The sequence below is a fragment of the Pimephales promelas genome, chromosome 23 (assembly GCF_988280905.1).
Source record: "Pimephales promelas chromosome 23, fPimPro1.hap1.1, whole genome shotgun sequence".
NCBI lineage: Eukaryota > Metazoa > Chordata > Actinopteri > Cypriniformes > Leuciscidae > Pimephales > Pimephales promelas.
In genome coordinates, this window is record NC_142791.1 from 14,370,440 (window position 1) to 14,398,090 (window position 27,651).

At 42.6% G+C, this 27,651-nt stretch overlaps 1 protein-coding gene across 1 annotated transcript in view; it reads left to right on the top strand.

Annotated features, from left to right (window-relative positions):
* Nucleotides 1-16,010, top strand: part of LOC120484919 (up-regulator of cell proliferation) — a 55,020-nt gene extending 39,010 nt beyond the window's left edge. Inside the window, exon 3 of the mRNA XM_089126359.1 lies at nt 10,668-16,010. Coding sequence (XP_088982485.1) covers nt 10,676-15,289 — 4,614 coding nt within the window. The 5' untranslated portion in view covers nt 10,668-10,675 and the 3' untranslated portion in view covers nt 15,290-16,010. The remainder of the gene's footprint in view (nt 1-10,667) is intronic.
* Nucleotides 16,011-27,651: the final 11,641 nt, after the last annotated feature.

Genomic DNA, 27,651 nt, shown 5'->3' on the forward strand with positions numbered 1-27,651 from the left:
GTATTTTGTAATGTAACCATTTATATCCGGAGGCATTCCCTATTAAATTATTGAAATTAAGGCATCTTTGAGTAAACTTCGAGTATCATTTGAGTATCTCATTGCCGGGCCGATTGTCCTGGTTTTTGATAATCAAAATATGGTCACCCTTTAAGCAAGCGCGATGTTTTTAGATATGGCTATATGGCAAGTGTAAACACATGACTCGGATAAAGTTGAAAGAACGTGTAAACGGACGGTAAAAAAAAAAAAATCGGATAAATGTAACAAATTAGAATTGGGCATCAAGACCTGCAGAATAATCGAGGCCTTTTTTTCGAATAATAACAATTTAACTTTTTTATTTAATCTAATTATAGGCTATCATTTTTACCACTCTCCACGCCTCCCATGGCATGCTCTGGCTCCCCACTTTGGTTAGATATGTTGTTCATTTAATTATTTCATGTTGATACAGTTCTTCTATCATTCTGAATAAATAAAAAAAAACAGTTAAATAATTTTGTATCGTTTTCCTGCTGTTTTTGTTTAGCAGCTGTGTCAGATTCAGTGCTGCTGTTATTTCATGTCGATAAAGTTCTTCTGTCATTCTAACTTTATAAGAAACAGTTAAATAATTTTGGACAGTTCCCTGCCCGTCGTGCTGGGTAAATAACTGGAGAGAGAAACAGAGACCCTCCAAAGATATAATTCCGTTTCAGTCTTTTTGTGTATTAAACATTCAAAAGAGATAAATCAAGTTATAGGCTTACTGAGTCGCTGTCCACAGTGCCGCAGAAAAGCGCTGAAACGGATATGAAGGGGATTTTTTTTTTTTTTTTTTGCCTTACGGACGGGCCCATCCAGTTTTCTGAAGGCCCACCTACAATCAAAATCCTGGCGCCGCTAGTGGTTGTCTATGACAGGATATGAGCATGGGGAAGGGTTTATGACAGGATATGAGCATGGGGGATGGTTTCATGACCTTTTGGCCCTGCTTGGTCCGGAGTGTACTGTTCACTTGAAGAAGTAAATGAAAAGGAGTGAGCGTACATCGGTTGTACACGTTATTGCAGTGCAATGTGGGATTGAATTAGTGCACTAAATAACATCCACTAAGGTTTCGGACACCAAATGGCTGTCTCCTCAAAAAATGCCCTATTTGAGGGTAAAAAATAATCGTATTTTTAACGTTAAAAGACTAAAAATTCTGCAGTGCAAAACTGTTAATTGGTTAACAGAAAGTTTCCGTACTATATACGGTAAATAACTGTGATATATTTTTTACTGTAAAATACCGCTAAATTTACAATTTTTGAAAGTGAAAAAGAACACCTTGTATAATTTACAGTGAAAAAAACGTACAGTAAATTGACATTCCCACAATTCCCTGCGTCACACTTCTCATTTGATGTATTTTTGTTGAAATAACTATGGTTCCCTTTCGAAGGGAACTCAACAATACGTCGAATGACGCAATGGGGAACGCCTCAGGCGTGACAGGTGTCTGAAATCAAATATCAACTCACAGTAATCAGGTTGACCGGCGACAGCCCGTGCATCATCAGCTTGAATGATGAGCGCGTCAATCTGGATGTATAAGAAGGGCGCCTTGAAACCATGACAACATCTTTTCGTCTTCAGGGACTGTTTGTCTGTGTGATAGTATCAACGATTAAGCGCGCTGAGACGTGGAGAAACACTTTGCGCGAGTGTGCCGACTTGTGTCTAGATATTTGACACCGGAGGATTCACACGATCTGTGCGTGTTCTGCCTGAGAGAAGAGCATTCGCGGGAAGCTCTCGAGGGAGTTTTTTCCGCGAACTGAGAGTTTTCCTTTCAGAACTCTCTGCTCTCGTCTGACCCACTTCTCGAGGGAAGTGGGCGCGGCATCTGAACCCCGCGGTTCCGGTTCCCGCTCGGGCTGAGGCTCAGTGGCGGTTGAGCTCGTGGAGCTTTCAGATGGAGCTGGCAGATTATCGGGAGAGGGGCGTTAACCTCGCGGATGATCTACCAGCTGACGAGGGTGAGTTACAGATTAACGCTGAACATCTAAGAAGAGAGGAAATGAGCGCTCTCTCTCTTTGGTGAATCTGTAACTGTTCTCTTCGGGCAGGGCAGGAGTTGGCTGTAATATGTAATATATATATATATATATAGAAAAGGATGTCAGTTTCGTTGAGACCGAACCATTTCAGCCCTCCTGCCCAGTGTACGCTGAGCTGGTTGACATTATGGGGCGCGCCACAGACAGATTGCAGTTCTGCCCTACAAAGCAAAAAGGCAGTAACTGCAGTTTTGGTAAAGCATTAATTAATACAATTTTCATGACATTCAAGGCATCCTTTGTTATGTGACAAAACATCTTATCTTAAATGCGTGTCGTTTTAGTGAAAAATGGTAGTCGTTTGTACAGTAACTGCAAAAAGCCCTAGCAAAAGTCATTTTTCTCAGTTCTGCACTCTGCGTAGTTACTGCCTTTTTGCTTTGTAGGGCAGAGTTGCAGTGGAGGCGCGTCTGGGAGGAACCCGCTCATGGTATTTTGGATGGCTGGTTCCTCCCCACCCATAAGCCACCAGCCCGGATGAGCCTTCCATTCCTTTCTAGAAAGAAGCCGTCGGTGGCCACGGAGAGACATCTGTGGGAGCTCCCACATACTGTGGTTGCCGGGTTACAGGCCTCACCAGGCCTTCCTGGTTATGAGGTTCCACTGATTGTGGTCGCCAGGTTACAGGCCTCACCAGGCCTTCCTGGTTATGAGCTCCCACATGCTGTGGTCGCTGGGTTACAGGCTTCACCAGGCCTTCCTGGTTATGAGCTCCCACATACTGTGGTCGCCAGGTTACAGGCCTCACCAGGCCTTCCTGGTTATGAGCTCCCACATACTGTGGTCGCCAGGTTGAAGGCCTCACCAGGCCTTCCTGGTTATGAGCTCCCACATGCTGTGGTCGCTGGGTTACAGGCTTCACCAGGCCTTCCTGGTTATGAGCTCCCACATGCTGTGGTCGCTGGGTTACAGGCTTCACCAGGCCTTCCTGGTTATGAGCTCCCACATACTGTGGTCACCAGGAGACGAGCTCTCACATACTGTGGTCGCCAGGTTAAAGGCTTCACCAGGCCTTCCTGGTTATGAGCTCCCACACATTGTGGTCGCCAGGTTGCAGGCCTCACCAGGCCTTCCTGGTTATGAGCTCCCACTTTCTGTGGTCGCCAGGTTACAGGCCTCACCAGGCCTTCCTGGTTATGAGCTCCCACACATTGTGGTCGCTAGGTTACAGGCTTCACCAGGCCTTCCTGGTTATGAGCTCCCACATGCTGTGGTCGCTGGGTTACAGGCTTCACCAGGCCTTCCTGGTTATGAGCTCCCACATACTGTGGTCACCAGGAGACGAGCTCTCACATACTGTGGTCGCCAGGTTAAAGGCTTCACCAGGCCTTCCTGGTTATGAGCTCCCACACATTGTGGTCGCCAGGTTGCAGGCCTCACCAGGCCTTCCTGGTTATGAGCTCCCACTTTCTGTGGTCGCCAGGTTACAGGCCTCACCAGGCCTTCCTGGTTATGAGCTCCCACACATTGTGGTCGCTAGGTTACAGGCCTCACCAGGCCTTCCTGGTTATGAGCTCCCACTTTCTGTGGTCGCCAGGTTACAGGCCTCACCAGGCCTTCCTGGTTATGAGCTCCCACACATTGTGGTCGCTAGGTTACAGGCCTCAAAGGGGCCTTCCTGGTTATGAGTTCCTGGTTATGAGTTCCCACATACTGTGGTAGTCAGTTTACAGGCCTCACCAGCCTTCCTGAATGTGGGCTCCCACATGCTGCGGTAGCCAGACTACAGCCTCACCACCTTTCCTGAGCACTTTGCTCCCACTCTGTGGTCACCAGGCTTCAGGCTTCATTGGCCTTCCTGGTTATGAGTTTTCACATGTCAGGTTGCAGGCTTCACCAGGCCTTCCTGAATGTGAAACCCCCACTTTTCGTAGTCGCTAAGTTGTAGTGGTGAGTCTTCACATGTCAGGCTGCAGGCCTCAGCGGCCTCCTGAATATGAGCTCCCCATGCATTGGGACTATCGGGTGTAGGCCTTGTCAGGCCTTCCTGATTATGGGTTCCCACTTGTTGTGGCTGCCAGGTTACAGGCCTCAAGTTCGGCCTTCCTGAATTCAGAGTGAAGTACACGAACCCATACTTCACCTATGATTGTGGTAAATCACATGACGGGATATCTTGTGTACTTTTTAAAATCCATTTCGTATGGTAAGGGTCACGCGCGGCATGCTTCGGTCCCTTCTTATGTGGGTCAGACCCCGGTCTTCCCTTGGGTCCCACTTTAAGAGGCGTCCTGTCACTTAAGTAGGCTACAGGGACGCCCTTCTCTGGCTAACTTTTGGAAGAAGTAGCCTCCACTTGGTGGAGTAAGCTCCCACAGGTTGTGGTCACCAGGCTGGGTCTCACTGACCTTCCTGAGTATGAGCTCCCACCCAATGTGGTCGCCAGGTTACAGGCCTTAACAGGCCTTCTTGGTCATGAGCTCCCACATATTGTGGTTGCTGGGTTACAGGCCTCACCAGGCCTTCCTGAATTCAGAGTGAAGTACACAAACCCATACTTCACCTATTATTGTGGTAAGTCACCCGACGAGATGTCTTGTGCACTTTTTAAAATCCATTCCTTATGGTGAGGGTCACGCGCGGTATGCTTCTGTCCCTTCTTATGTGGCTCAGACCCCGGTCTTTCCTCGGGTCCCACTTTAAGAGTTCTTAAGAGCTAACTTCTGGAAGTAGCTCCCACTTGGTGTGGTTTTTCAGGTACACCAGGCTGGGTCTCCCTGACCTTCCTGAGTACGAGCTGCCACCGGATGTGGTCGCCAGGTTACAGGCCTTACCAGGCCTTCCTGGTCACGAGCTCCCACACCATGTGGTCGCCAGGTTACAGGCCTCACTAGGCCTTCCTGGTTATGAGCTCCCACATACTGTGGTCGCCAGGTTACAGGCCTTACCAGGCCTTCCTGGCCATGAGCTCCCACACACTGTGGTCGCCAGGTTACAGGCCTCAACAGGCCTTCCTGAGTTCAGAGTGAAGTACACAAACCCATACTTCACCTATTATTGTGGTAAGTCACCCGACGAGATGTCTTGTGCACTTTTTAAAATCCATTTCATTATTGTGGTAAATCACATGATGGGATGTCTTGTGTACTTTCTAAAAATCCATTTCGTATGGTAAGGGTCACGCGCGGTATGCTTCGGTCCCTTCTTATGTGGCTCAGACCCCGGTGTTCCCTTGGGTCCCACTTTAAGAGGTGTCCTGTCACTTAAGTAGGCTACAGGGACACCCTTCTCTGGCTAACTTCTGGAAGAAGTAGCTTCCACTTGGTGGAGTAAGCTCCCACAGGTTGTGGTCACCAGGCTGGGTCTCACTGACCTTCCTGAGTACGAGCTCCCACCCAATGTGGTCGCCAGGTTACAGGCCTTAACAGGCCTTCCTGGTCATGAGCTCCCACACACTGTGGTCGGCAGGTTACAGGCCTTAACAGGCCTTCCTGGTTATGAGCTTCCACATATTGTGGTTGCTGGGTTACAGGCCTCACCAGGCCTTCCTGAATTCAGAGTGAAGTACACAAACCCATACTTCACCTATTATTGTGGTAAGTCACCCGACGAGTTGTCTTGTGCACTTTTTTAAAATCCATTTCTTATGGTGAGGGTCACGCGCGGTATGCTTCGGTCCCTTCTTATGTGGCTCAGACCCCGGTCTTTCCTCGGGTCCCACTTTAAGAGTTCTTAAGAGCTAACTTCTGGAAGTAGCTCCCACTTGGTGTGGTTTTTCAGGTACACCAGGCTGGGTCTGACTGACCTTCCTGAGTACGAGCTCCCACCTGATGTGGTCGCCAGGTTACAGGCCTTACCAGGCCTTCCTGGTCACGAGCTCCCACACTGTGGTCGCCAGGTTACAGGCCTCACTAGACCTTCCTGGTTATGAGCTCCCACATACTGTGGTTGCCAGGTTGCGAGCTCCCACATACTGTGGTCGTCAGGTTTCAGGCCTTACCAGGCCTTCCTGGCCATGAGCTCCCACACACTGTGGTCGACAGGTTACAGGCCTCAACAGGCCTTCCTGAATTCAGAGTGAAGTACACAAACCTATACTTCACCTATTATTGTGATAAGTCACCCGACAAGATGTCTTGTGCACTTTTTAAAATCCATTTCTTATGGTGGGGGTCACGCGCGGTATGCTTCGGTCCCTTCTTATGTGGTTCAGACTCCGGTTCTTCACTTTGGGTCCCACTCTAGATGTGTCTTTGTCGCAAGACATTATGACGGGCACTTCCCTTGTTCGAGCTATCTCCCACAACTGGTGGTTTTAGGTCTCATTAGACCTTTTTCGAAGGTAGCCCCACATTGTGGGTCTGTCAGGTTCTAGCCTCTGGCTTTCCTGAAGGATGAGCTTCCACATGCTGTGGTCGTTGGGTTTCAGGCCGCACAATGTACGGCCTTCCTGACATGAGCCCTCATGTATCGGAGCTCCCCACACATAGGGTCATCAGGTCTTAAGTCTCTTTGACCTTCCTGATTTTGATCCCTCTCTTACTTCCTCAGTGCTCAAAAGCGAGCACTGGGTGGAAACTCGTGGATTGAGTGTACGATTCCTGTTGTTTTGAGGTTGAGTCACACTCTCCGGAGGATCCCGTCTCTGTGATCCGAAACTCGATGGTTTCTGCCAGCTTTGCGGGCCTTCAGTTTTTGGATGCCTTTTCTAGGCAATTTCCAGAGGCTCTGTCTTGGACAGACAGGCTATGGCCAGACTGTGTGTCTTAGTACAGATCACCAGGCCAGCCTGGGGGCATTTCAGGAGGAGTGTTCTCCTGAATAGTGACTGGCTGGGGGTCCCTTTGGCCCCCTAGCCACACTCCCTAGAAGGGACCCCTTCTATTTTGAAGTTGTGGTCCTAAAGCCTTTGAGCTGGCCCTGATTTACCCACGTTATTACGTTCTGGTTCTTCTTGGTTCATTAGCTTTGGCTATGACTGGTAGGGAGTGCTGTCACTGACAGCCCGATGTAACATAGGGTGAGTGGTTTCAGTGTTCCTTGGAATTACTGGTTCTGACAGTTGTCACTGCCTTTTCGGCATGCACTCCCCTCGGCATGGCGGAGTGGGTATTTCGTTCCCCATTGCGTCATTCGACGTATTGTTGAGTTCCCTTCGAAAGGAAACGTCTCAGGTTACGACTGTAACCTATGTTCCCTGAGAACAGGGAACGAGACAATACGTCTCGTTGCCATGCCTCGGGGCCTGCCTGCAACAGTCCCTTCAGACGATAGGATGTTGTCATGGTTTCAAGGCGCCCTTCTTATACATCCAGATTGACGCGCTCATCATTCAAGCTGATGATGCACGGGCTGTCGCCGGTCAACCTGATTACTGTGAGTTGATATTTGATTTCAGACACCTGTCACGCCTGAGGCGTTCCCCATTGCGTCATTCGACGTATTGTCTCGTTCCCTGTTCTCAGGGAACATAGGTTACAGTCGTAACCTGAGACGTTCCTCATAATTTTCTTGTTTTTCTTTTCTAATCAGTTATGTACATTAGGGTTTTATGTTATATTTAATGTTGTTCAATTAATGTTTATTGCATTTTTTTATTTCAGGGCAGTGAAAGACAGAGAAGTGACTTTGTACGGGGATGGGAGAAACCCACCCAAATCAGTGTTGGTTAAACATTATATACATATGTTTCTTGCCACTATTGGGTCAAACAGGTCTGATCCTTCAGTACTACAATTAGGCCTAGCCTTAAAAAAAATTGGGTAATTAGTTTTTTTTTTTATCTTCATGTAAACCACAATGATTTCCCTCATGTGTTAAAGTCCCTGTAAAGTCAAAATTAAGTATGTGTTCTGAGTCTGTCACCACAGAAAAATGTGATATTAGCCACCCAGCCAAATTTGAATGATAAAAAAAGCCGGCAAGAACATAAAATAAGCTATCAAAATCTTGAAAAAATTAGCAGTTATCTCTGTTCTCAAACGCTTGAGGTGTGTCCGCTGGCTGTGCTGAAATCACCCCCACTCGCAGGAAAGCTGTCGACGGTGATAGGTGAAACTGCTCTCGGAATGGGAGGATGAACGCTGAGGCGGAAGATAGTCGTTTCGGCCCCGTTCACCAGCAGCATCAGATTATTAGTGAATGCCAGTTGTCTCTGAGGAAAGTGTATAAAAAAGTTTATAAGAACGTTTATTTTAGGAAATTTAAATAAAGACACCGACCTGTTTTGTACATGATCGCATCCAGGTAGTAGCCTATGCATTTCCTTGTCAAAGTCATAACAAGCTAGTGTAACGGAGGCCAGCTAGTAGTTGCTGTGCGAGTAAACCTCACTCCCCGATCTCAAGGGGGTTCGAGTTCGAGGCCCGCTCGGAGCGGGTCGAGTGGGACCCTGGTGTGAGGGGTTACATTGGTGCCGTGACCCGGATGAGAGTGAGGTTTAGGGGGGTGAGTGTAACGGAGGCCAGCTAGTAGTTGCTGTGCGAGTAAACCTCACTTCCCGACCTCAATAGGCGCTCTAGCGGCAGACGCTAGGGGCTGCAGTCTTTAGCCTCCTTGTTAGCGCGCCCAACTCTCACGCCGGAGACCCGGGTTTGAGGCCCGCTCGGAGCGGGGCGAGTAGGACCCGGGTGTGAGGGGTTACATTGGTGTCGTGACCCGGATGAGAGTGAGGTTTAGGGGGGTGAGTGTAACGGAGGCCAGCTAGTAGTTGCTGTGCGAGTAAACCTCACTCCCCGATCTCAATAGGCGCTCTAGCGACAGACGCTAGAGGCTGCAGTCTTTAGCCTCCTTGCTAGAGTGCCCGACTCTCACGCCGGAGACCCGGGTTCGAGGCCCGCTCGGAGCGGGTCGAGTGGGACCCGGGTGTGAGGGGTTAAGGGGTTACATTGGTGCCGTGACCCGGATGAGAGTGAGGTTTAGGGGGGTGAGTGTAACGGAGGCCAGCTAGTAGTTGCTGTGCGAGTAAACCTCACTTCCCGACCTCAATAGGCGCTCTAGCGACAGACGCTAGGGGCTGCAGTCTTTAGCCTCCCTGTAGTAACTAATAGTACTGACAGTAACTCGCGATTGAGCGGCGAATGCAAATGTACTATTGTTAGGGGAGAGATGATCCCCTGTCTATGGATCAGCCAACGTGCGTCATCAAGTTGGGGCGTGTCCACGAGCTCTTGGGCTCCAGTACGTCATCGAGCCCTGTTTTAGCCCCACCCAAAAAATCTGTAAAATAGCAAGGGTGAAAAACTGTTTAACGGTATTTAACTCCGTATTTCAGTACTTCACAGTTCACAGTCTTTGTAATATGTTTTAGCAATACATTTGTAACGTTTATAATGTGTTTAGATTTTTTTTGTTGAATTACCTTTACAGGGACTTTAATATTTTTCCTTGTTATAATGTATGATTTGCAAAAATAAAAACTGCTGCATCTGTGTTGATGAGAGAATCAAAGCATATGCACGTTATGCACCCGCTACATTATGGCCAAGCATGCGCAACGCACAACGCGCCACTGACATTAGACCGGGTTTTTTCTGGTCAGTGGTACAATTGTTTTCTAGAACTGCAAAATAGCACCAGGGAATGTTTGCGCCGAAACACGCCTCCTTTTTGTGCCGATCCATCCAGGGAGCCCAAGTTCATTTCCTAGTTTACCGACGTGCGTCTTTGGAGGAAAAAAGTCCTTTTTGTGCATTTGCAAAATAGGAATGAGACATGCGTTAGTGTATAAAGTCATTTGTGCCGGACCATGCAAGATAGAGCCCCTAGTGTTAAATGACACTCATAACTTATACAGAGCGTTTCAGACAGAATATCAAAATTAACGCAGAAAATACTAATTTGCTTTACAGTATGTGCAAAAACTGTACCAACAAATATATGTGAACCTCAAGAAACCCAATAAAGTAATATTAAAGCATATTATGGCCCCTTTAATAATGATCAATGTATGTAGTTCATTCAGTGATGTTTATAAAGTGTTGTTTTTTATTTGATTACTTCATTCAGTTTCTGTAATATTTCTAAAGCACTGTTTATTTCATTTGTATCTTTATTCTATTGTATTAATTTGACCTTTTTCTTTTGATTTGCCTATGTTTTCTAATTAAAAAAAAAAATAATAATAATAATTTATGATCTATTTTGACCATGCTGGCCATCCCATATTCCCATTTATCATGTGTGTATACTTCTTATTAATATATGGTGAGCAGGACAAGGGTAGTGAGAGAGCGGCACGAGACCGGTGGAGTGATTACTGATGAGCGACATCTGCACGACGCACCAGTCTTTCGATCTCCACTTTAGCCGCTCCTCCTTTTATGCTTCCACTCATCTGTGAGAGATACGAGACCGGTGCGTCGCACAGGTGTCGCTCATCAGTAATCATGCCACCAGCCTCATGCCGCTCTCTCACGGCCCTCAGCCTCGTCCTGCTTGCCACACATGTGCTGCTTGCTCTCAGTTAGGATTATTTGGTGATTTGTCTGTAAGGACTGAAAATTGAGGACTGATTTGTCTGTAAGGACTTGTCATCCATTACTCACCCTCAAGTTGTTCCAAACCTGTTTGAGTTCCTTTATTTTGTTAAACACAAAAGAAGGTATTTTAAAATGTAACTCGTTTTCTTCTTATTTACAGGGAAGATCATGAAGAGACTCCTGGAAAATTTGGGTTTGGCGGAGTGTTATGGCAAGAAACTCACTCTACACACAGTGCTGCAGATCAACAAGAACAGTGTGACAGATGTGCCTGTCCAGTGCCTTTCAGATCTGCCATGGCTGTTCTTGAAGAGATTGATGTTGCTACAAAGGACAGCGATGAGTGTTAAGTGTTCCTCATCAGATGAGGCAGAAGATTCAGAGTGGGTTGATGATCAGGCTGGTGCTGATTCAGACTATCCTCAGTTAGTAAACCCTTTAGACATTTTGACTGCTGTGTTTCTTTGTTCTGACAGTTTTCTTCAGCAGGAAATGATCATGAAAATGTCCATGTGTCAGTTTGCGATTCCTCTGCTGCTTCCAAACAGTGATAACAATCAAAGCACGCTTTTGCTTTGGGCAATGAGAGATATTGTGAAAAAATACAGACCACACTCCATGTCAGATCCAACTGGATTTGTTGAAGAAAGGGTGGTTCTCTCAGACCTACCGTTAGTGTCTTTTGTGAGACTTGGCAGGGGCAACATTTCCAAATCAGAAATTCTGAATAAAGTGCTCAGCAATTCACAGCAGTACACCAATACCTTTGTGCACTTCAACATGGCTTGTGGAAACATCAAGAAAGAAATATCAAATGGATTGGTTGAGATGGCCTGGTATCTTCCTTGTGGAAATGAAAACATTGATGTCTTTCCTGAGCCAATAGCGATTGCAAACTTAAGAGGTGACATCCAGAACTTTGAAACACAGTTCTCTTTTCTTTGTGAGGCTTCAACTGCTGTGTTTGTGTTCTTTGAATCACAGTTTTTAGATACACAGTTAATTTCAGTGCCCAGTCAGAAACCTACGCCTCAGCTATTTTTTGTGGGGGACTCCAACAACAACAGCATAAAAGCTACTGTCAACAAGCTCAATCTAAAGAAAAGTAATTTCATCTTTAAAGCCAGCCAAAATGATGCAGACTTTGTTCACAAAATTCAGAGCAAATTGCAAGACACAATTAATAACAATAATCACAAAACCTCAGTTGTTCGTTTAGCTGAGATTGCACAAAAACTAGGAATCTTGGTGGACGAGGATGGTAAAGAATGTCAGCGTGCAAAAAAAAGTGCAGATAAAATCACATCAAAAATAGAGGATATAGTGCAGTTCAAGAAGGAGGAACTGCCCTTGCAAGGAGAGATCTTGATGAAACTGGCCAAGTTAGAGAAGGAGGAATGCCGACTGAAGAACATTGATGATAAGAAGATTGATGACTACAAAAATGAACTTCAGATGCAGAAAAAGAAACTCAGAGAAGAGCAATGCAGGAAAGACATATCTGTCACTATGAGCTGCTTCATCAGTGCAATATCAACACCAGAAAGGGCCTACTTCTTAAAATGGTTGAGAATCGCTCTAGAGAATCGATCCCATGAAGTACTGCCTCAACTCAGAGAACAGTACAAACAGAAATGTAAAGATGTTTGTGGAAACAAGGCAGAAATTGCTGAGCTTGATAAAAAGATTTCACACAGTTCTTTAGGAGTGGAGCATTTCATTCGAGAGATGAGCCAGCTTTACGAGGCTGCAGTCTCGCTTCCAGAAGATTCACCTTCCCGAAAACAGCTGGAGCACTTACCTAGACTCTGTGCTGAACTACTATTGGATGGATTTTCACTTGAACTAGTGGATGGAGATTCTTCAAATATCCCTGAAAAATGGCTTTCTGGTGTGTTTTCTGAATTAAACACACTGGTGGAGTCCAAAAACAGGATTAAGGTTGTCACAGTTTTGGGCGTCCAGAGTTCAGGAAAGTCAACGCTGCTGAACACCATGTTTGGAGTTCAGTTTGCAGTAAGCAGTGGAAGGTGCACCAGGGGAGCCTTTATGCAGCTCATTAAAGTAGCAGATGATCGCCAAGCAGTACTCAAATGTGATTATATAGTGATAATTGACACCGAAGGACTGAAATCCCCTGAGCTCGCACAACTGGACAACAGCCATGAACATGACAATGAGCTGGCAACTCTTGTTGTTGGACTGAGTGATGTAACAATTGTCAACATTGCAATGGAGAATTCAACAGAGATGAAAGACATTTTACAGATCATTGTTCATGCCTTTCTCAGGATGAAGGAGATAGGAAAGAAACACACGTGTTTGTTTGTACACCAGAATGTTGCTGATGTCTCAGCTCATGATTCAAACATGAGAGACCGTAAATTTCTGTTGGAACAGCTGGATGAAATGACACAAGCTGCAGCCAAAATGGAGAACAAACTAGAATTCAGCAAATTTACAGATGTAATGAACTATGACACTGAGACGGGTGACCACTACATCCCTGGATTGTGGCATGGAAACCCCCCAATGGCACCAGTGAGTATTGGCTATAGTGAGTCTGTGTATAATCTAAAAAAGCAAATAATGGAAATCTTCAGACGTTACGAGTCCTACAACATCAATGAATTTCTTAAATGGACCAAAGACTTGTGGACTGCTGTGAAATTTGAAAACTTCATCTTCAGTTTCAGGAATAGTCTGGTGGCAGATGCATACATGAAACTGTGCACAGAGTACAACGGATGGGACTGGACACTGAGAAAGCAAATGCACACATGGGCTTTAGAAGCTGAAACCAAGATCTTAAACCATGGAAAATTTGAAAACTCTGAGAAGTGCACCATTGAAGTTGTTCATTGTCACTTACTCCAAGAAGCAGAAATTGAGCTTTCGAAAGGACAAGATGAAATGAATGACAAGATCAAATCATACTATCAACAAAGAGAAGGTCATGTTGAACTAGTGGAAAAATATCGACAAGACTTTATAAACTCTGCCACATCTTTGAAAGTGGAACTTTCAAATTCTGTCACAAGCAAACTGGATGCCGCTGTTTCACGTCGAAATGGAATGATCAAAGTGGAAGTAATCAAAAAGACATACATGGACACAATGGAGAAGAAAGTGCTAAACTTGCTGAAAGACTGTCGTAAGAATGATTCAGACATGTCAGATGATAAGCTGGATGAAGCATTTGAAAAAATGTGGAACGAGACTGTTAGGACACTGGCAGGCACAGGGCTCAAACAACAAGATATCAAGACAAAAGTTCTTCTTCATTTGAGGATGAGTCTTAAATCTAGAGGAAGTTCAATGGCTCAAAGCTTAGACAAAGTGAAAGATTTAAACAGTCATGGCCATGGAGACTTTGTTGTCAAAAATGACGGGTTATTGAGCACCATATTGAAATTTTTCTCTGCTCAGAAGATCAAGAGGGTTCAAGAGATGTCAGACAACCTTATCAGGGATTGTCATGAATTTGTTAAAGAAAAGAGGGAATGTAATGATGATTATGATGACACATACATCAGGAGAATTCTTAACATGATTGATGAGAATCTTAAGGATAATGAAGATCTTAAGCTAAAGGAAGATTTTGAGCTGTCCCTTAAACTGCACATATGTGGCTTTGCAAGTAGAGAATTTCAAGAGATTCACAATCAGTTCATCGAGGAAAACAACCCACAAACAACCTTGGAGAACTTTAAACAAACATACCGCTCTGACTTCATTGACCTTTACCGTGAACAAGACCAGTGTCAGAGGAAAGCTGATGACTTCATGAGTAACTGCCTAAAACCTGCCTTGGAAAGATATATTTCAGAGAACTTGGGCATGAAAATGGCAGACAAGATGGTGACTGGTGAAAACTCAGCAATTTTCGGATCAAGGACAACATTTCAGATTTCAATCTTGAAAAATCTTCTTGATGAATTTAAATTTGAAACATATTTGAATTTCATCTCATCATATAAAAAGTTTGTTAAAGCCTTTATTTTGGATAAAATCAAAAAGCACTTTTCAGTAGAGAACAGAATGTTCACATTGGAGGAGAATATCATCAATGAAGTCATCAGTGAAATTAAACAGGCCATTGAAGAGGCAGGTCAAGACCCAAAGATAAATGGCATCAAGGGATTTATTGAGAACTTTTGTAAAAAACTTGAAAAAAAGTTTGTTTTTCCCAAGGACGCAGTGGACAAAATCAGCACACTGAACAATGCAAATCTAAAAAGATTTGCTGAATGCCTTCAATGTTCTGTAATGGACATGGATAAATCACTGAAAGCGAGTTTCCAAGCAAGAGATTTTCAAAGCAAAATAGATAGTCCTCCAACCAAACCACAGGATGTGCTTTTCAAACGAGTGCATGGCTGTGGGAAACAGTGTCCATTCTGTAAAGCACCATGTGAGGCTGGAGGAGACAAACACACTAAACACTTTGTCTCAATCCACAGACCAGAAGGTCTCGGCCGCTACAGATTTGATGATTCTGAAAAACTAGTGACCGACATCTGCTCTTCTTTAGTGCACAGCAATTTAAGCTTTAATTGCGAAGACACCAAGGATCAGTGGCATCCATATAAAGAATACGGCAAAATCTATCCAGACTGGCAAATCGATCCAGACCCCAGCATAGAGGCCTCAGCATACTGGAAATACGTGATGGCAGAATTCAATGAGCAGTTTGCAGAGAAGTACAATGCAAAGCCTGCAGAAATACCCTGGGTAAAAATCACAAAGGCAGATGCAGAGAAATGCCTAAACATCAGTTAACTACCTCTCTGACCTCTGTTTAAATCAATTTGGTATGATGTTAAGAAAACTCAAAACTCACACCTTAAAATCCAAGTATCCATGACTATTAACTATGACAACAAATGAAGAAAAAAACACCCTGCTGGTTTCAATATTAATCATCGCATATCCTAAATAATGCATGAGTGCCATTATACAAAAAGTTGCTTGCACTTGCTCTTGCCTTGTAATAAGACAACATGAAAAATAATTAAACTTTATTTTTTTTTCAATAAAATAAAGATGTAAACCTTTAGTACTAATTCAAATGTTATAGTATACTCTTAGTGACAAATTATTATTTTACATGCATTAATTATTTTGTTTTGTTGACATTCATGACATCTTAGATTTTCTTTTAAATGTTTGAAAGAAAAATTTTGAGCTTCAAATCTTACTCTTGGATTTTTATTCATGTACTATACGTATAACTGAGCTTATTTCTGAGCTATGTTTGTGATTGTGTATATTATATTGGGTTGTGATTGTGAATTTGATTTTGGTTTGTGATTGTGAATTTGATTTTGGTTTGTGACTGTGAATCTGATTTTGATAAGAGTGGTTGCTCTATGACATAAAGGCATGTCTGTATCAGTGAGGTTACAACACTGCTGACATCTGGATCAGTTTAATTAACATTTGAAGCATTTGCTAATCACATGAAATCAATGTAACCTGAATAAATATTGCTGGCATCAGAGTTGTTTTGTAACTTTTATTGTTAATAATATACTGTCTATCTTGCATCTACAGTTGAACAAAGTCACCACCATTAAACAATCTAAAGATATTGATTTAATATATTAAAAAGCATGGACATATCAAACTTCTATACACATTTATGTCTTTTATTAGGCCATCTACTGGATTCACAGGGAATTTTAAGGTCTTGCATGTATCCTCCAACACCTCCTTCCTATTGGTAGTTCTTTTAAAATAGATGTGGGATAGAGTTGCCTAAAATCCAAATTTGTGTTTCACTGTCTGACAGTTTCTGGGTCTGGGGCTCTCAGCCAGATCCGTCTTGCAGTGCCTGGGTCAGAACTGGGCCTTTTCAATAAATAAGAGTCATTTTACAGGGTGTGGGCAACATTGAGTCCGTTGTCATGTGTTGCGCCAGTTTTGGGCCAGGGGCCCAGCCAGAATTGGGCCAGAATTGAAGCAAGGATGAGGCCCAGAGGTGGGCCGGACAAATTTTGCTATCTTAGAGACGCATTTAATATAATATTAGACTTTTCATGACGGTTATTTTAGTGGTGTGTCTAGCGATCCACAGACTCTTTGAATGTCTTTCAGAACTTTTCAAGCAGTGGCACGGGCCAGATATTATTGCTGGGGGGTCAGTTTTGGCCCACGGGCCGCCTGTTGCCGACCCCTGATTTATACCAACTGACACTGGCATTTTTATGCTCCCTGCATCCTCTGTTCCTTGTGAAAGGATATTTTCCAAGGCTGGAGAGGATTTGTTCAAAAAGAGGAATCGTCTAAACCCCAACACAATTGAAACATTTTTTGTTCTCAATAAAAATATATTGTAAACCTTTCTCCCACCCCAAACTGCAATGTTACAGTTTGCTCCTCTATAGTCCCATAAGTACAACACTGCACTCAAACTAGTAACAGAAAACAATTTATGAATAATTAATGAACTTTGTGTGTGACAGTTGTCTCTGCACAAGTAATGAACCAATAATGAGCAGTGAATTAAGTGGAAGGTCTTATGCTCTCAGTCTCCCTCTGCTGGACAGGCCATTGTGTAACACGTTCATTGTTGCTTCCAACACTATCTCACGACCAATTCGTACGAATTCGACGCATGATTAAAAAGTGTCTAATTCGTACTAATTCGTACGACCTCACTCGCACTAATTCGTACGATTTGTCTAAACCCACGTGATGGTTAGGTTTAGGGGCGGGGTAAGGGGTAGGTCATTCGTATGAATTCATACGAATTGGCCAATTCGTAAAATATGTACGATTTAGCAAAATCGTATTAATTCGTACGAGTGAGGTCGTATGGTTGCAACCGTTACGAATTAGCCACTTTTTAATCCTTCGTCGAATTCGTACGACTTGGTCGTGAGATCAGGTTGTTGCTTGGCATGTTGTGTGTCCTGTGCTGAGAATTCTTAAGGTAAATTATGGTAATTTCTTTCTTAATTTGTAATGTTACTTTTCCAAAATGACACAAACTCAATGATAAATTCATCCGACAGTTGGAACTTGCAGGGCGTAGCCTTCAAAATAAGACATTAATTTCTCCCTTTGGGTATGGACTAATTTCTCCCATCATGGTTTGCTTGCCTTGTTGGTTTACTTACTGCAATCTGATCTTCCCTGTATTGATTGACCGCTTTACATGCGTTTCTCAGGTGTGTTATTCTCACATGTCAACAATAAAGTCCCAATGTGTATTTTTATCCTCATCCAGTGTGTGTTTGATTCTTATAATCACTTACTAACTAATTGTATGAAGCTCAGATTTTTATTGGGATCTTTTTCATCTATTTTCATGGATCTAGAAATTAATTTCTGTGCATTTATTACAAGTCAGTGTCACAATGAAATCAAGCTGGACCATTTTTATTTTCTTATGGAATGTTGTAGTGCTCATTATAAATGACTTATTTGTGCACATTATATTATTATTATTATTAATAAAATATGTCCTTGTAATCTTCAATAAAAAACAATGTCCCCTTCCACTCAATGGCATCTCTTCTCTGATGACTGTGTATTTTGGCACATGGGCTGGACAATGAATGAGGTTGTTTAATAGCCAGACAAATTTCAAGCCCTCCTAGTATACAGTAATAAAGTACTGTATTTAATTAGGAATATTCGTTTCAATTTAATTCATAGTTAATGTTAAAATGCTTTATACAAATAGTGAGTTCATTGTCACTGTAATTAACATAATTATTATTGTTAATTAGCTCATATGTAAAGAGTTATGTTTTTTATGTTTGTAAGGGCGTGGCCAATAACAGGCAGGACAGGTTGTAAACAAAAAAGAAGATTTATTTCTTCTAAATAATAATTACACACAGGGGCAGATCCAATGAAAGTAATTTCCAAAATAAAGTCCATAAAAATCATAGACCTAAGATGGAAGTCAACTGAAACAAACAAAAATTAAACTGGCCTCAAAATAAATAAATCTCCCCTGGTAAACAAAATAAAAACAACTAAGGTCAGCAAACCATGATGTTAACATGGCTGGGCAAAAATCTGACTATCATTCACACATTCCCTCTCCTAAATATACCACTTAACCTCTACCAAGAAAAAAAAGAAAAGGTAAGTATCAAAAATAAATCTTTCCCCAATTAACAACAAATATTTAAAGGGTTAGTTCACCCAAAAATGAAAATTCTGTCAGTATTTACTCACCCTCGTGTTGTTCCAACCCTGTAAGACCTTCGTTCATCTTCGGAACACAAATTAAGATATTTAGGATATTAAAATCGCTCCTGCATACAGTCCATAGGCTTCTTGAGGGACTGGCTCTTGCTGTCCTCGAAAAGTAATTGAAGACATCGTTAAAATAGTCCAAGTGACTACAGGGGCTCAATCTTAAGTTTATCAAACGACGAGCACACTTTTGTGCGCAAAAAAACAACAAAAATAACGACTTTATTTCAACTATTCACTTCCTTCTCCATAAGCCTATAGTCCGTTAACGTAGTGTGATTGCGTAGAGCTACGTCACACGTAGGCTCACTATTGGCCGATGCTGGTCATGTGTGTGTGATGCGTGTGACGTACAATAACAGAAGCTTACGCTATTAAAGGGTTAGTTCACCCAAAAATGAAAATTAAGTCATTAATTACTCACCCCCATGCTGTACCAACCCCGTAAGACCTTCGTTCGTCTTCGGAACACAAATGAAGATATTTTTGATTAAATTTGAGAGCTGTATAACTACCACATTGGCTCCTAAAGGACTGCCTCTTGACGGCCCAGAAAGTCAATGAAGAAAATGTTAAAATATCCCAAGTGACTACCGTGGCTCAACTATATGTTTATCAAGCGACGCGAATACTTTTTGTGCGAAAAAACAAACAAAAATAACGAGTTTATTCGACTATTTCTTTTCTTCCTTGTAGGCCAGAACGAGACTTCCTTAGATTTCCACGACGCATGCGCGAGAATTGCGATCTGAAGTGGTGTAAGCTGGTGTGAGCAGATCGCAAATCTCGCACATGCGTCGTGGAAATCTAAGGAAGTCTCGTTCTGGCCTACAAGGAAGAAAAGAAATAGTCGAATAAACTCGTTATTTTTGTTTGTTTTTTCGCACAAAAAGTATTCGCGTCGCTTGATAAACATATAGATGAGCCACGGTAGTCACTTGGGATATTTAAACATTTCCTTCATTGACTTTCTGGGCCGTCAAGAGGCAGTCCCTTAGGAGCCAATGTGGTAGTTATACAGCTCTCAAATTTAATCAAAAATATCTTTATTTGTGTTCCGAAGACGAACGAAGGTCTTACGGGGTTGGTACAGCATGGGGGTGAGTAATTAATGACTTAATTTTCATTTTTGGGTGAACTAACCCTTTAAACTAGTTAGCTGACTCGCGCAGAGGGAGAAATAAACGAATAGTTGAAATAAAGTCGTTATTTTTGTTGTTTTTTGCGCACAAAAGTGTTCTCGTCGTTTGATAAACTTAAGATTGAGCCCCTGTAGTCACTTGGACTATTTTAACGATGTCTTTTATGACTTTTCGGGGACGGCAAGAGCCAGTCCCTCAAGAAGCCTATGGACTGTATGCAGGAGCGATCTTAATATCTTAAATATCTTAATTTGTGTTCCGAAGATGAACGAAGGTCTTACGGGGTTGGAACAACATGAGGGTGAGTAAATACTGACAGAATTTTCATTTTTGGGTGAACTAACCCTTTAACTAAAAATATACACTATCATAACAAACATAATTTAATCAACTGCTTGAAGCGCAATACAAAACTACTTCAAACAAACAAAATAGAAATTAAACTGGATGAAATAATAAAAAGGAATCCCCCTCCTTATCGGATCAAGATGGTACAGTCCAATTTCCTCTGGAACAGCTCAAAAGTGGAGGCTGAAGCCCCACCTCTTCCTTTTGGTCTTCACATGAAATGCGGCCGCTCACTCCATGGACCAGAGGAATCCAGGGGTGCTTCTCAATATCCCTCCTCGTCTCCTCGCTCCTCCGTCCTCCCTCCTATGACCCGGAAACCGATCGAGCTCAGCCATCTTGAAGGACATCTCAATTCTCTAATTGCACCGTGAGGAGTCGAGGATCGAGGAGATAGGAGGCTTCCTGAGGAGTCATTAGCGAGGATACACAGGTGCATCCTACGCGGAACTGTTATATTGACTAAATTGACTACATCGGTCACAATCATTTTAATTTATACTTTACCTTTGCAGTTTATATAAACCACACATCTCAGATATTTCAACAGTATAGCCTATCTTTATTATTATTTATTATGAATTTATTAAATAACCAAACTTCAACATCATAAGGGCAGATCCTTTTAGCGCTGCTGATGACACTGTTGAGTGACGCTCGAGTGATCAAGTACTCCAATGTATATAAAAAAGCTTTTATTCGATTCCTCTGTCCTCCTTTCCTTTCCTCGCTTCCTTCCCTCGCGTCCTACAGGGGGTGGAGCTGAGACGCAAGGAAAGGAAACGAGGATGCACAAATAAAAAATGAGAAGCACCCCAGGACTCAGGTAAAATCAAACAGTAAAGAGAGAATGCAAGTAGTGTGCACCCTTCCATACGTTCAAACTTTAATAAACTGTTTAACTCATAACCTTGTCCTGTGTTTATTAATAATACTAAGGGATTTTAAATCAAGTAACAAACCATAATAAATTATAAATTATACTTCAGAATAAACAATATAAATCATGATAGAATTAATGTGAGGTGAGCAACGCACCCGTCACACTCTCCCCCACCTCCGGTTCCTCGCCCACATGGCGGGAAAGAAAGTCAGCAGTCAGGTTCTCCCTTCCTGGCCGGTGGAGAATGGTAAATCGATAGGGCTGCAGAGACAAGTACCAACAGGTAATCCTGGCATTAGTGTCCTTCATGTTGTTCAACCATTGGAGTGCTCGGTGGTCAGTCTCTAAAGTGAAGTGCCTGCCCAAGAGATAATATCTTAAAGAGTCCAAGGCCCATTTCACTGCCAAGCATTCCTTCTCAATAGTGGAGTAACGCATTTCCCTAGGAAACAGTTTTCGGCTAATATAAGCCACAGGATGATAGTTTCCCACTTCTCCTTGAAGTAGCACTGCTCCTAGTCCAACTCCTGATGCATCCATCTGTAAAACAAAAGGTTGATCAAACCTAGGACTGTGCAACACTGGACTTTCCTGTAAAGCTCCTTAAATATCCTGGAATGCTCTCTGGGCCTGCTCAGACCACCGAATCTGGTTTGGGCCATTCTTCTTTATCAGGTCTGTTAGGGCAGCAGCTCTAGAAGAAAAATTGGGCACAAATCGGCGATACCACCCAACTAATCCGAGGAAAGACCTCACCTGTTTCTTGGTCTTAGGTAGAGTAAAAGACTTAATAGCTTGCACCTTCCCCACTTGTGGCCAGATGACCCCATTCCCCACGACATACCCAAGGTATTCAATCTCTTTCTTTGCCAGGGCACATTTATCAGGATTGATGGTCAGTCCTGCTTCTTGGATGCGTCTTAAAACCATCTGCAAGTGCTTCAGATGCTCCTCCCACGTTTCACTGAAAATCACGATGTCATCAAGATAGGCTGACATGAAATCAGACAAGCCATGCAAAACCTGGTCCATCAGTCTTTGGAAAGTGGGAGGAGCCCCATGCAGGCCAAAAGGCATAGTCTTAAAATGATGTAGGCCCCAAGGAGTCCGGAAAGCAATCAATTCCTTGGAGCTGGAACTTAAAGGCACTTGCCAGTAACCTTTACATAGATCCACAGTGCTCAAATATTTTGCATTTCCCAGGCGCTCAATCAATTCCTCAATACGAGGCATTGGGTATGAGTCAAATTTTGAAACTGAATTCAAATATCAAAAGTCAATGCAAAATCTTGTAGTTCCATCTTTTTTTGGTACTAAGACCACAGGACTGCACCATTCACTTTTGGAAGGTTCAATCACCCCCAAAGAAATCATCAAGTCCAATTCCTTTTTAAGAGCTGGCAGTAATCTTTCAGGTATACGATAACTCAGTCTCTTTGGAACTGCATCTTCTTTCAAAACGATGTCATGCTCTACCAGCTTTGTTTGACCTGGCTTCGCCTGGAACAATTCAGGATTACACAGAGACTGAAGTTGCTGTTGCTGGAACTCAGGGAGATGATCCACCTTGAGCCCTGCAGAATTCAGACCAGGAAAATACTGCTCTTCCACCTCTTCCTCATCTTCCACAGATCGAATCAGCAGACATTCCTTCCGTGGGGACCATTCTTTCAACAGGTTTACATGCAGAATTCTCTTGGAATGGGCTTGTCCTGGGGTTGATATCTCATAAGTTGTAGGTCCCAGTTTCTGAAGAATTTCAAAAGGCCCTTGCCACTTGGCTAACAACTTACTGGACACCGTGGGCAACATCACCAGCACTTGCTGACCTGGAACAAATGAACGAGTTCTTGCAGACTTATCATACCAGGATTTTTGTTTCTGCTGAGCCTCCGCCATGTGCTCTTGAGCCAAATTTGTCATTCTTTGCAATTTTTCATGCATTGCTACCACAAAGGATGCAACATCTTGTTCTTCCCCCTCTTCCTTCACACCGGCCCAGTTCTCTTTCAACAGTGATAGTGGTCCTCTCACATTATGGCCGTATAACAACTCAAAGGGTGAAAAACCTGTTGAGGCCTGGGGTACTTCACGATATGCAAAGAGCAAATAGGGCTCCATTGATTCCAATTGGAACCAGTCTCATTGATGAATTTACGGAGCACATTTTTGAGGGTTTGGTTAAATCTCTCTACTAACCCGTCAGTTTGAGGATGGAACGGTGTAGTTTTCAAACCTTTTATGCTCAATAACTGGTAGACTTGCTTTAAGAGATTTGAGGTGAAATTGGTCCCACAATCAGTCAGTATCTCTCTAGGAAATCCTACCCGAGAAAACAACTCAATCAAGCAGGTAGCTACTTGCTTAGCTCCAATAGTCCCTAAAGGAAAATCCTCTGGATACTTAGTAGCATAATCACTCACCACTAGCATAAACCTGTGCCCTGCTCTACTTTTTTCTACTGGACCAACTATGTCCATTGCAAGCCGTTCAAATGGGACTCCCATAACTGGAAGAGGCTGAAGGGGCGCTTTAGAGGGGAGTCTATTTGAGGTCAACTGACACTCTGGACAGGTTTTACAGAATTTTACAACATCAGCTCTTAGGCCAGGCCAATAAAAATGTCTCTTAATTCGAGCCAGCGTTTTCTGCCTGCCAAGATGACCTGCCCAGGGAATGGAATGACCCAAAGACAGGACTATATTCTGAACTGCCTTGGGTACCACCATCTGGAAGCCATCGCCCTGTTGTCTATACAGCACCTTCTCTTGCAGAACGAACCTCTCTACTACTCGATCCTCTACAGCGTTCCCACCTTCTTCCTGACTTGTCAAAATAGCTCGTTGATACAGTGGAGACAAAACAGGATCAGTTTGTTGCAATTCCGCCATATTACTGGGAATCTTATACCCAATAAATTCATCCAGCTTACCACCCTGTTCCTGACCCTCCGCGTCTCTATATCTATACTTCTCTTGCCTCCTCTGCCGTCTAGATTTCCTTACTTTAACTGGTCCAGCTTCCAGCTCAGCATCAAAGAATGGAAAACTTTTCAAGGTCTCAGACTCATCCATAGACTGCATGGCCTGAGCTCGGGTCATCACCATACTACAAGCAGAGTTAAAAGGCAAGAGGTTAAACAGCAGAGGAAAATCTTGTCCTAAAATCACAGGATATGGCAATTTCTCTACTACCGCTACTTTCAACAAATAGGGTTGCTCTTGTACCACTACCTGCACTTCCAATGTAGGGTAGATCTGTTCCTCACCATGTACACATCTAATGACAACCTTACCATTATTCGCATTGGCCTGCTTTGGAACCAACTGACTTTCCACTAATGTCTGCATACTACCAGTGTCTATCAATGCCTTCACCTTTTTTCCATTCACTTCTACAGGAACAGTCAGGTTTTGAGGTAAAGTCAACTTTTCTGTTGGCACAGAACATATTTGAGAACTCTTCACCAATAACTTAGGACACATCGGCTTTTTATGCCCTTCCTGTCCACAATAATAACAAATGGGCACCTGACTGGACTGAGGTGGAGGCCTAGAGAACTGAGCATCAGAACCTTTAGACTTCTTACTGCCGGAATTAAATTTACCTTCGCCTCGACCAAATGTTGGCAAACTCTTATTGTCCCTATTTCCCCTTTGAGCTGCACCCCAAACTTGGGAACGAGAGCGAGCAGCTACAAAAACATCAGCCAAGGAAGCAGCTTCAACAGCTGAACTAGGGTTGTGCTCTCTTACCCATACCTGCAATTCTGGTGAAAGCATTCTCGAATACTGCTCTAAAATAATCACCTCCGCTACAGCCTCTACAGTCTTCCCTTTGGGTTGCACCCATTTTTCATAGAGTTCTTTAAGTCGTACATAAAGTTCTTTTGGCGTTTCATCAGGCTCAATCTCTAGTGAGCGGAATCTTTGACGGTAAGTTTCAGGATTAATGGCATACTTGCTTAATATGGCAGATTTGATTTGGTCATAGTCTAACGTCTCCTCAATGTCCATATGGACATAGGCACTTCTAGCCTTACCAGTCAATAAGGGAACTAATTGCAGGGCCCACTCACTTCTTCACCACTTACAGGCCAAAGCAATTCATTCAAAAGTGGTGAGAAAATGTTCAATGTCATCTGCATCATTTAATTTCTGCAACTTTGGTTCAATCATACCAGGCACAGGATTTCGAGCATGGGCCACTGAAGCATTTGACACATTCCCCCGCATCTCAGACGGAAGATCAGGGTTAGTGCGAGCATCCACTTCCTCCCTGAGAAGGTTAAACTGATGCTGCAACATTTTCCAGCGTTGTTCCTGCCGAGCTGCCTCCTGCTCCATTTGAGTCTCCTGTCGTTGTTGAAACTCCATATTTTTACGAAACATCACTGCCAGGTCCTGCAGAGTCAGCTGTCTTGATTCATCATTCATCTGAGGAACTCCTCCAGCTCCCTCTGGCTCCTCCAACTCCTCCACGGGAACTGCTTCATCTCTTTGTTTGAACTGTGCCACTTTCTTTGGAGCCATTTTGCCACTACTTGCACTGTCCTTTACTGGCCAATCCCACCGCTGCCACCATTTGTAAGGGCGTGGCCAAGAACAGGCAGGACAGGTTGTAAACAAGAAAGAAGATTTATTTCTTCTAAATAATAATTACACACAGGGGCAGATCCAATGAAAGTAATTTCCAAAATAAAGTCCATCATAGACCTAAGATGGAAGTCAACTGAAACAAACAAAAATTAAACTGGCCTCAAAATAAATAAATCTCCCCTGGTAAACAAAAATAAAAACAACTAAGGTCAGCAAACCATGATGTTAATATGGCTGGGCAAAAATCTGACTACCATTCACACATTCCCTCTCCTAAATATACCCCTTAACCTCTACCAAGAAAAAAAGAAAAGGTAAGAATCAAAAATAAATCTTTCCCCAATTAACAACAAATATTTAACTAAAAATATACACTATCATAACAAACATAATTTAATCAACTGCTTGAAGCGCAATACAAAACTACTTCAAACAAACAAAATAGAAATTAAACTGGATGAAATAATAAAAAGGAATCCCCCTCCTTATCGGATCAAGATGGTACAGTCCAATTTCCTCTGGAACAGCTCAAAAGTGGAGGCTGAAGCCCCACCTCTTCCTTTTGGTCTTCACATGGAATGCGGCCGCTCACTCAATGGACCAGAGGAATCCAGGACTCAGGTAAAATCAAACAGTAAAGAGAGAATGTAAGTAGTGTGCACCCTTCCATACGTTCAAACTTTAATAAACTGTTTAACTCATAACCTTGTCCTGTGTTTATTAATAATACTAAGGGATTTTAAATCAAGTAACAAACCATAATAAATTATAAATTATACTTCAGAATAAACAATATAAATCATGATAGAATTAATGTGAGGTGAGCAACGCACCCGTCACAATGTTTTAACAACTTATTAACTGTATAGTTCTTAATTTAGGTCACGGAAAATGGCAAAAAGAAAACAATTAAGTGCTTTAAACCAACCTTCATTAGAAATTAATTGCATTAGTGTGCAATGGAGTGTTAATATAAACTGAATAAGTGCTCCTTTATGTGTGTGTATGTATATATATTATATATATATATATATATATATATATATATATATATATATATATATATATACGTGTGTGTGTGTGTGTGTGTGTGTGTGTGTTAATCAACAATTCCTTTACTACGAGCCATGACAATGAATGAAGAACTCACTATTTATATATATGGCCTATCAATTCATTAACAATGTAGAGACTACAATTTATAAACTATGAATTATTAACTTTACAAATAGTTTGTTGACGATTTGTAACTTTATTACTGTACAATTACCAAAACCATTTTATTTCACAATTTGTTCAAACCAGGGATCTTCACTGTAATCATTATGAATATATCATAATATTTATGTCCCTTTGTCCATAATCTGGATCATCATGTCTGATGCAATACCTTAAAGGGAAATCCAGCACGTTTCTGCAGCATTCAGTGTACTATCATTTCTTTACTAGCATTATGTGGATAAAAATGAGACACTTGATCCACCAAAGTTCAGCCGAACCCACTCACGGACACACTGAACAGGGTCTCTCTGTTCAACCCATTTTCACAGAAGGGGACATTCAAATCAATAGATTAAATTTCTTGACAATTATAAAGAACTGCCGTGAGACGGGGTTGCTCTGTTTTACAGGCTTCTCCTCTCATATTCACCTTCAAGAAAAGCTGATATGTGATCATGATACAAATATGTGAATGTGTCGCATTCCATGTCACCATTTGACTTTTCTTGTTTAAAAAAGAACAACATGTACCTCTGGGTTATGCAATAGAAAGGGGGCTGGCCACTAAGAATATATATATATAGCATACATTCTTAAAAAAGATTATTCACTCAGAACTCAGATCTTATTCTGGATAGGAATCTTTACATACAGAGACAACAGCTAGATATTTTCTGTATTCTATTTTTCTTCTTAACCATTTTGCATGAATACAGAAAAATTAATTATCTGCAC